This window comes from Lygodium microphyllum, chromosome 21 (genome assembly GCF_053477565.2).
Source record: "Lygodium microphyllum isolate KBCC chromosome 21, Lygodium_microphyllum_v1.1.10, whole genome shotgun sequence".
In the NCBI taxonomy this organism is placed as follows: Eukaryota; Viridiplantae; Streptophyta; class Polypodiopsida; order Schizaeales; family Lygodiaceae; genus Lygodium; species Lygodium microphyllum.
Genome location: NC_141155.1, coordinates 71,855,120 through 71,865,796, shown reverse-complemented (window position 1 = coordinate 71,865,796; position 10,677 = coordinate 71,855,120). Strand labels below are relative to the sequence as shown.

General features: G+C 40.7%; 1 protein-coding gene across 2 annotated transcripts in view; it reads right to left on the bottom strand.

The window, feature by feature from the left end:
- Positions 1 to 2,986: 2,986 nt before the first annotated feature.
- LOC148018132 (peroxisomal fatty acid beta-oxidation multifunctional protein AIM1-like) overlaps positions 2,987 to 10,677 on the bottom strand; it is a 122,371-nt gene continuing 114,680 nt past the window's right edge. The window contains exons 10-20 of one of the 2 annotated variants that reach the window (XM_087662289.1): positions 8,245 to 8,331; positions 7,992 to 8,166; positions 7,578 to 7,699; positions 6,306 to 6,469; positions 5,067 to 5,321; positions 4,848 to 4,969; positions 4,581 to 4,702; positions 4,244 to 4,395; positions 3,848 to 3,986; positions 3,654 to 3,721; positions 2,987 to 3,568 (exon numbers count right to left, since the gene is read on the bottom strand). In XM_087662289.1, coding sequence (XP_087518415.1) covers positions 3,686 to 3,721; positions 3,848 to 3,986; positions 4,244 to 4,395; positions 4,581 to 4,702; positions 4,848 to 4,969; positions 5,067 to 5,321; positions 6,306 to 6,469; positions 7,578 to 7,699; positions 7,992 to 8,166; positions 8,245 to 8,331 — 1,374 coding nt within the window. In that variant the 3' untranslated portion in view covers positions 2,987 to 3,568; positions 3,654 to 3,685. Of the gene's footprint in view, positions 3,569 to 3,653; positions 3,722 to 3,847; positions 4,066 to 4,243; positions 4,396 to 4,580; positions 4,703 to 4,847; positions 4,970 to 5,066; positions 5,322 to 6,305; positions 6,470 to 7,577; positions 7,700 to 7,991; positions 8,167 to 8,244; positions 8,332 to 10,677 lie in introns of those variants that run through there. The other variant, XM_087662290.1, reaches the window with a different exon arrangement.

Below are 10,677 nucleotides of genomic sequence, written 5' to 3'. Positions count from 1 at the left end.
ATGGCAGGATGATCGGGAAGTATGTGGCAAGTGTGAGGGGGAGCACGTGGCCTCGGAAGGAAGGGGCTATGGGATAGGGTGGGGAGCAATCCATGAGGTGGGGGTGGACAGGGGGGCTAAGGGATCTTGGGTGGGATGGGATGTGACGCCTCAATGGGTGGTGGGAGTGGAGGCATGTGATCTAGCTGGGTGGGACAGGCGGGGGCTACTGCAGGGTACTTTGATGGGGATCCATTGCCCGCCTTCCTGCTCTATTGTCGTGGCTGTCTCACGGGCTAAGGCCCCCCCTGCCATCTCCCTCTATTGTCATTGGACCTGTGTAAAACTATCAGCATCCACCTACAATTCGGCCGGCTAAGCCACCTTGGCTCCGAAACACGTGCAATTTGTTGCCAGATGCCCAAAGCCATGGCATCACAGGCACTGACCAAGCTGCCCTGTGACCATAACCGACTGTCTGAAAGAGTGTCTACCTGCCTCAATCTTAAGAAACTTAGGTATATTCTTTGTATCTTCCACAACCATCCATGCCTTCGGGACTCCTACGGCTTTCACTGCATCCGCAAAGGAGAAAGAACTGTGTCGAAAAGCTGTTCGAAGTCCTCCACTAACTTGTGATACTCTACCGCCAGTCTGGGGAATGGAAGGGTGATCGGGTATCTAGGAAACCTGTTGTGGAGCGCGAAGTCCTCCACTATGAAGCCACTATACCAGGGAGCCATATGGACGACCCCCTTCGTGGAGGCATAAGGTGATCTATCCACTAACTCACGGGCTACATCCGTGGAGGTGAGACGGACTATGAAGATCCCCTGACCCATGAGAACTGCCTCCGCAATGTGAGTTGTGCCAATGCATACTGTGTGGAGTGAAGCCATCCCGAAGCTGGGCTTTGGATGGAGAGTGCCCTACGACATGTCCAAAGATTGTTGTTTCTTTCAGTTCCAGCTCTGTGGCACGGAGAGATAAGAGCTATTCCTCAGAAAGGACGACGCGCAAGGTGTTTGACTAGGGGGCACTCGCAGAATGCACCATTGTCTGACCAGAGATTTCCCTTGCGTGTCACTGCTGAGGATCTACCTAGCTAGCTGTTGTGATGCCGGGGGGAATTCCTCAAAAAGGACAACGCGCAATGTGTTTGACTTGGGGGCACTCGCAGAATGCACAAGTGTCTAACCAGAGGTTTCCCTTGCGCACCACTGCTGAGGACCTACCTAGCTAGATGCTGTGATACCGGGGGGAATGTTGCTGTAGATGAAAGGAGCAACGAGAACGTAGATGGCATATTATACAATAGAAGGTAGAGAAGGATCCAACACACTACTTGGAATTATGCTTTGGAGTTTGACTCCGAAGACCACCTCCAATTTGGCGAGCACCTGCTGGTTAGGGATGGCCTTGCCAGCCTCATATTCCTGCACGACCTGGGGCCACTCGCTGATGGCCTGGGCGAGCTGCGCCTGGGTGAGCTTCTTATCGATTCGGGCCTTCTGGATGGCGTGAAATGGCTGCTCTTCTTGTTGGAGGCGGCGTCGTGCTTCTTCACCACCTGCACCTGCGCGCCGCTGCAGATGGCGGCAGCCACGGCCTTGGGGTCACGTGGTCGGCGGCCTTGGGAGCCCGTGTGCGCCTAAGTTTGGTATCTAGCCTCTGACACACAGACTCACGCGATGAGATTTTCCTGAATGAGACCCAGCTTTGTATCCTGTTGGCCTATTGCAAGAGGGGAATTGAGACCTACCTTAACTTGATGTAACCTGAAATCGTATGATACCACACCCTTGGATGACAACCATTGAGCTTTGCTCTAAGGGCAATGCTAACAGATACGCAGACCATAAACAATGCTTGATGCCATCGACAGCTACACCAAAAGCTGTCCACAAACCTTCAAACTACCAGATGACGCAAGACTGCACACAAAACAATGAAACCGACAAAGAACATCCTCATCGAACTCCACCAGGCAGCATCCATTTAAGAGTGGGGAAAGGGCCTTCTTGAGCAGTTGATTCTATGGCATTTTCACAAACATTGAACGAATTTTTTTAAAGATACTGTTTAAACTCATCTCACTGGCACAACTACCCAACACAATGGATCAAGTAAGACCATTCATTCAGCAAAAGTATACAATTTATCAAAGTATTCAAAGAGATATAAAATGATAAAAACCCTGATCACACAATAACACGGACAAAATTTTCAATAAAACATGCCTCTGCAAGAACAATCCATAGGCTGCAAGGGCTCAGAATAACAAACCTAGCTTTTGATCCAAGGATAACTGACAATAAATATCTTTACTTGCTCTACCCACAGACAAAAATTTTGAAGGAAAAAAAGGTCTCAACATAGCTCAAAATAACAGTCGCAATACACCTACTGTGACATAAATGAAATATCTTGTCGTACAATCCATAAACACCATTTCACTACAGAAAAGCTGGGAACACATCTTAAAAACAAGCATTTTCTTACAAACATCGACATTGTACATTTACAAGAAGCAAAAACCATAAAATTACATGAACTAATACCATCAGAAAAATTTCAATACAAAGCATTGACAAAACTTGGTCTCGAAACACTTTCAGAAACATATCAGCATACATAAAACAAGCAAAAACAATACTATATGGATAATCTCCATCTGCAACAATCCAATGAACACAGCAGAGCTTATAGAAAGTTTGCAAACCATACTACAACTACAAAGAAACACGTATATAACATACTAGGCTAGTTTAAAATAGGTAACCAACCAGGATACAAACTACAAAAATTCTGTTTGCAACATAATTTATATTTCACTTTCCAAAAGCAGCAATGATATACAATTCACAGTTAGACCATATGTACACAGCCTTACCTAACAACACGTACATATCTGTTATGTCTGATTGTCATTGGTACGACAACCGTCCAATGCAAATTGCAATACACAGATTGTAAACAGAATAATAAACATCATAACAAACAAAACTGACTTAAAATGGTTTTGCACTTGCCACATCTAAATATTAGAACTCTTAACCACAACCCAATATAGGTCGCAATACACAGAACCACCACCACATGTGGCCTTGTTTTTCTTAGTATTCCAATTGCAAAATGTCCCTTCACATGAAGGAGCTTTAAAATTAGCCATATCCAGAAAAACCTACACATGGAATCGGAGAAATTACATCATCAAAAGCTTGTGCCACAGTGAGGGCTGACAAGGACACAGTGAAGATGCTCATGAACCAACCAGAAGTTTCTCTTGGGTGTGCTGTGATTTTATGTGAGTCCAGCAACCTATTGGCCCCTCTAAACCAAATAGATATAAAGAGAGACCAATTTGATTTGACGAGCCCTTTCCCATTCACCTCTTGGTCTGAGAAGCATTTGACAAGTGAGAAAAACAAGAAGACCATTGTAGGCTTGCAACAGGATAAGGCTTTACAACTTCATGTGGTTACTATGTTTGAACTGCACTCCTCTGCATAGTTTGCTTTTGTGGGAAGCTAGGAAATTGGACCACCCAATATGTGAGTTTAGCCAGTAGAAATTGATAATGTTGGCTCTACATGTAAGAGGAAGCCAATGTAAGAGTTTCATCAAACAATTATATGTAATAGAAATATATTCGCTCCAGCTATGATACTTGCCTTAACTTTTTGGAGGGAAACATCAGTTCTCATCACAAACTGGAGAACAATTTTGCTGAGTATTGGCCCTATACAAACCATTTGAATTGCAGCCATTAACTCAGAGCCAAAATGTAAAACAGAAGGATAAATCATAGAACAGGTGTTGAACCTCTTCAATGAAAAGGATTGGCAGTTGACAGTGTTTTACTGACCAATTGGGTATTGGATGTTGCCAATTTTTCCAAAAGATCACAGGGCTTGTAGACATCTCCATAGAGTAAGCACCACTTTTTCATTTTGGTCAGAATGTAACGTAGCCCCAAGTTATCTGCCCAAAAGATTATACCTCCTCTGCAACCAATGAAGCATGGCACAGGAGCTTTAGTCCAACTGCTTGTACAAGAATTTTGAGGACTTGCATAGTGATGTCCTAGTAATAGTAAAAACACTGTGAGAGACATTCCCAGATTATGCAAATTGATAGGAAACACAATGTCATTGTTATATATCACACACTTTTTGAAAATCGCCCGCCTTTTCACATCCGTCACTATACCACCTCCTGTATTAAATCCACTTTGTAGTAGCCGGGTTACTCTAGAACTGACCTGTAACTTGGAAAGCCCATGCCTAAAATAGAGGCAATATCCAGTGCAGCAGGTTGGGTCACTGTTTGTTCTTCAAGAATTCTACATGTTTCATTAACCACTGGAAAGAGGATCATTTCAACTACTTCCCCACCTGTTATATTCAAGGCAAGCTGGAAGAACCATCAAGTAAAACACACCATTTCATGAGATTAGTAGGCTGCTTGAAATTATAAACCAATTGAAGTGGAAATTTTATGACAATGCTGTCAGACAGAATACATCTTGAAGAAGCGAAACAAAGTCTCTTTCTGATTACTCTGAAAATGAAGGGCATGTATGGTATACTTAAGCACACCTCTTGGAAATTCTCCAGTTGCGCAATCTTCCTAGAACTTTGCAGATATTCATTGAGTTCTCCTGTCCTCATAACTTCACCTGATTCTCTGTAGTTATAGAAGCCTTTTTTTGTAGTAGATCCTGCATTAAGAAAACATAGGAGGAACTCCTTGAATGCCAAAAGATGGTGGTTGTTCTACAGAAAGCTATTGACAAAAACAGATAGAAGTCTTGTTTATTCCAGCCTGATTTAACAACTCTAAATGCCTTCAGAACATGAAGTCACCTGTTCTATTATTCCTAAGAAGAAGTCCTGGGAGTGCTGACCGATGAAATCGACCTGGAAAGTTGTCATGCCATAGCTGAGACACAAGTTGAAAAGTTTTGATTCCAGTTAAGTCCAAGACCCTACAGTTTGTACACATCAACTCAGGATGCTGATAGCAAGGGGTAAAGGTACACCAACGTTGTTTGAAAGTAGGCAAAAATTTACGTGTACGTTTACCTAAAAGGGCCCATTGGAAAACCAAAATCCTTGACCATGTCATCTATATAATAAGGGTCAACTCCAAGGTCCACAAGAAAACATGAGATCATACAATAAGGAACGAACATGCAATTTGCAGCAAAACCGAATGAGCTCTTTACAACCAAAGGAATTTTCCGCAATCTTTTTGCAAATGCAAGTAAGTCCACCAAAACCTGCATGGATGTGTCTCGCGTTCGTGCTACCTCCAATAACTGCATAACATGAGCAGGACTGGAGAGACCTTCCCATCAGAAATGTATGCTTTGGATATAGAGGAACAAGAATGATGAAACTACAAAATCTAGCATAACACTGAACTACTGTTTGGATGCTTCCTTTCTTAGTACATGTTTATTTTTATATTCAAATTCAACAAAACCCCATATTTCATTTTTAGGTAGAAAGTTTGTACAACACATATGGTTTGCACTACAGTATGTTTGATCAGCTTTTGAAACAGGCCTTGGTTTAAACACTCTGTTGTTATCTTTTAATGTACCATTCGAGCCGTCATCTTATTAAAAAACTTCTGTTCAAAGGGCTCACTGGAATATCATAGTAAAGAGCTCTGGAAGACCCACAAAAGGTGTAAAACGGTGGATGATAACTGCTTTCTTCAGTGTACAATGTCTGCCAATCTTTCCTGTGCTGATTATATGAGGTTTGGGCTCTGCCATTTGCAACCACTTAAGTTCAAACAACAAAGCCATGCTCTGATACCGTTTTGATCATGATGAGCTTAGTTGCACTTAATGTGAGAGTGAAAAAAAGTACTAATACTCACATATCATGCAAAGATGTACAAATGCACCATCATCATGTGACATGAGAAATCCTTGTTTAATTTATGCCTAGCAGTCTCAGTTACGAGGGAAATGAACTTCAAAATGGTAGCATCAATTACTTACAAACAATGAAAAGAATGTAGATATAAAGCATTGGCATCATTTTTGAACCAACCTTCTTGACACCACCGTATGTGCTACATACTGTTTATTCAATGGATTTACATCTCAGTGGCTTTGTAAAAATGTGAAGTGTGTTCAAAAAAATGTTCATTCTCTATGACACTTACCCCTTAATACTTAAGACATTTGAATTTCATTAATTAAAAGTTGTGTGTAGGAAGGTCATATGTAGCATTGATGAGCACTAAAGGATTATCTTTTCTTGTCAGAAACTAATCAAATTTTTAAGGAAAGAAAACGAATTTACCTAAAAAAATGCAGACCAGCAACTCTTTCAGGATGAGTAACACTTGCTCCAAGTGTAGCAATGTCAATGGAAGATGTGTTGGAGACTAAAATACACTGCTGAGAACAGAAGGATGACAGTTCGTTGAAAATCCTTTGCTTCAAGGACACATCTTCGCTGACTGACTGTAGATATTTCCAGAAGACAAAGCCAACAGAAAACCAGAATCACAGCATGTTTAACTTTCTGCCATGAAGATGTAAAGCACTAGCAAACATAGAATTTAGTGTCTCAAAGTTGGACACTTGAATAGACAGAAAGAAAGCAACAAGGCAGCTCTGCCTTGGGATTAGAAAGGGCCCCAATATGCAGACCATAATTCTGAATAGCAATGGTTTGTGGTTCTGATTGACTGGCTGCAAGAGCAGTTTTTGCAAGTCTAAGATAAGATAGTCAGATTAGTAGACAAATTTGATCCCAAGCTGCACAACATACCAATCCAGGACACATTAAGGCTTCAAATTTTCAAACTTCATAATCCTAAAAATCTTTTGCTCTATCCCCTCACTAATCCAGAGCATACATGGAATCCCACGAGTATACAAGAATGTTATAGTGGCCTTGTAGATTTTGTGTTTGCCCATCTAAAATTGCTGTGCTGTAATGCCTGCAGCAATTTTCCGCCAAAGAAGACAACAAGGTCTCTGCATATGAATAGCAAAATAAAGTTGCAAATACTCATCCTGCCAACATGGGCTCCCATAAGTCATCAATGATGCAACTACAGCTCTTTGAAAGAGGAGCAATGCAGCTCCTGCCAGAGCCTCATCCAAACGACAACTCTGTCAGAAAAGCAACAAATCCCCAATCCAGAACTTGTCTGTGAAGAAACTTCTGAATTACAAATTGAAAGGGTATAGCAGCATATTTGTCTTTATCAAAGTGAACAAATGACTGATTAGACCAGCTGCAGCCTCCAGACACGTCATCATCCATGTTTGGATATGCCTTCAGCTCGGGTGAGACTTCTTTCCATGCAGCTTCTCTTATGCTGCTAGCTAGTGAGTTTATTTCTACCCTGACACATTAACTGGGCTCATCTAAACTTCCAACTTATACCAAAATAGCCTGCATTTTCCCATTTGCATGTTGCCCATTGAAGAGGAAAAAATTTTCAACAGTCTGGCCTTTTAGAGTTTCATTCATGATACCAATTAAGGTTAAAGCACACTTACCCCACTTTGTGAAATCAAAATTGACAAATAATATTCTGGAAGTTGTGTGTTTTGTTACCTCTATTACCAGATCAACTTCATTAAACTCGGTATAGTCATAAGTAAGCTTAACAAGAGACAAAGAGCGGTCTGCCTGCAACTTTGTCATCTTTCCCTTCATCACAAGATTCTGCAGATTTTCTGCCAGTTAAGTTGACTGAGTCAGAGGTGGGGCCAATATTAAAACGTAGCATGTACTAAAACACTGATCACTAAGCAAACATCTCTGGTGAACTTTTAATTCCTGTGTGTTCACAGAATAACAGTGTTCCACATAATAATGGATCTTATACTCAGAACTTAAGTAGCATGGACTAAAAGACTGATCATGAAGCAATCATTTGTGGTGAGCATTTAGTGCCTGTGTGTTCCCCGAAGTAAATGAGCATGTATGCTTAGTGACAGGCTTATGTGCTAAAAGATTGATATAAACCTTTAATCTGTTCAAAGCTCTCTTCAAGATATAATGAACTCAAATCCTTCAAAATGACAGAGATATTAGAAAGAACAAGAGCCGTTGCTATTCCTGTGCCCATCCATCCAGCACCTACTACTGCAACCTTTTTTATGGGGCGAGGATTAAGTCCCAGATCTGTGAGTCCAGGAACCTGTTTATTGAGACAAAAAAACTCTCAGAGAAGCATCAAAATCGAAGGTAAAAGAAAGACCTGATGAGAAAAGGGAACCTTCAAAGCAGCTCGTTGCGCAAAGAAAAAGTGCATCAATGCCCGAGCCTCTACACTCTTCACCAATGAACGAGCAATTCCATTCTCCTGGTAAAAGCACATGTCATCAATTATGGAGATAAAACTCATAGAATATACCAACACATTGCAACAAAGGAGAATAGAAGAAAGCTGGCATGAAAATAGCTCTTCGACAATAACGATACTAGATGCTCTAGAATGTACTGTGTAAAATCCATATTACTATCAAATTAGAGGGTTAAAATGCTAAAGAAACCACATTTCTGGTACGTATGCGTACTGCCACAATGATGGAAAGTCATATTAAGACAGTGCCGCCCTACTTCTACCTAAAGTCCACAAGAACATCTGTGATAGCTCTACTCTTTGTGGTTCAGATTGATGAGCATTTGTTAGTGTGCCAATTATTTGGCAGTACTACATTGTATGTGTAATGTACCTGGTTGTTAATCCTCAAATTATTTGGCAGCACTACATTGTATGTGTTACTTGCCTTCATTAAACTTTAAGGACCTAAACCAATAGTGCTGAGGATCCAAGGTTTAGGGTAACAGAGCAAGCTAGGATTCTGAAAATCAGCAGAAGACAGACTCCTTGAGCATAACCATCTTTACATCCTGCAATACATATGAGATGAGCTTCATCGTGACATGCTATTGCAGGACTACAAAATACAATTTCTATACAGTGTTCTTCTCCACCAAAAGCAATCTCTCTTAATCCTGAAACTAGCTTTCAAAAACAATCTAATGGCAATAAACACAAACTTACTTGCACATATGAAATAAATCAGCAAATAGACAAAAAGACCCATTGAGCATAAGAGCTAGAACACTCTACTTGGTAGACAACACACAATAGGACCCGCAAGTTGGTGCCCTTACTATATTTCAAGCTTGCACAAATCACAAGTGACCTACTGCCACAAACCAACACTCTCTCAATGCCCATTATTACCATGTGCCTTGCACTTCAATCAGCCTAGACTTGTTTCCAACATGGTATCATCAATCGCTCTCACCAACCCCAATTGGGCAAAAAATCTCTCCATTCACACTCAAACATGTGTAATGCATATGAATAAATGCTATCCTCAGTCCAATTGACATGCCAAAATGACATTGAAGGAACAAACCTAGTCCCACACGGTTGTGCACTGCAAACAGTGTATAAAACACAGACCTCTCTCAAACTGATCTAATTTGCTATACAAAGCTGCAGCCCTGTTCATGCATCAATCCCCACGCTTTGCCCTAACATTTGCATACCCATTCACTATCAAACTAAGTAAGTTCAGATCTATGCTGCCACCACAGCAAATCAATGGTCAAATCATGCCTGAAAACAAAGGGCAATTGCTCTGATCCTTGTCATATGTATTATGTTAGGTCATCCTTGCATTTTTCCAATCTTCCCACATATTTCCCACAAGAAAAAGAGGTACAATCTTACATTTGTATGCTTTAAGGTATGTTTTTAATGATTTCCCATTGCACAATTAATTCTTAACTACAAAATGACCTTGTCATCTTTAATGTTAGCCTCCAACCAACTCTAGAATGTTAAAATTTTCAAATAAACATGTCAATCTACCAAACCCTTAAAATGATAGCCAGAATTTGAACCCAATTTTGCATAGCATTTGCCTTGACAACTACCTTGCAAAGTTTCTATACAATCCCACACATTGTCTAACACAATTAGAGGGATTTTCCACAATGAAACAATGAGAAAATCACTTTCTTCGTGACAAAGCTATCCAAAAGTCTCAGGATCTCAAAAGAGAATAAGAGATCTCGCCCTATTGTACTATAATAACATGTTTTATTTATATTTAGATTAAAAAGCATTAGCAATGCATGTTATAAAAGGAGTTATAGAGTTGCCCAATAGATTTCCCTTACAGAGAGAATATTGGCTCTTGCTCTCACTCCATACATACTATTAGCTCATGTTTCATGGCTGAGACATGCAATTTTTGCGAAAAATAATAGAAGAGTGATTGTCTTCAAACTTAGGCTACTCCACTCTGTGCGTGTGTGTGTGTGTGTGTGGAGACTAATTAATTTATGACTACCTAATCATAAGTGAGTTTCTCACTAGACAAAACTTAATCACCAGCCTGCTTTACCACTTAAGTGTGCTACTTACTAAGGGAAAATTTGGTGCATAGATCGGATGCTGTAAGCGCGCGTAGTGAGCGTCGGAAGGTCCCCAAGAACAAAAGAACTCTACTTTTTGCACAAAACTCAAGGTAGAAAGCATGCACGACATGAACAAGAGACCAATTGGGTGCAATCTCCCCCCATCCCTTGTGTGAGCACTCCACAAAGCATGTATTTTTATGTATTAACCATCTTCAAGCTCAAATAATAGCCCAAATTACAAAATAGCACGCTTTTGGCTTTTGAG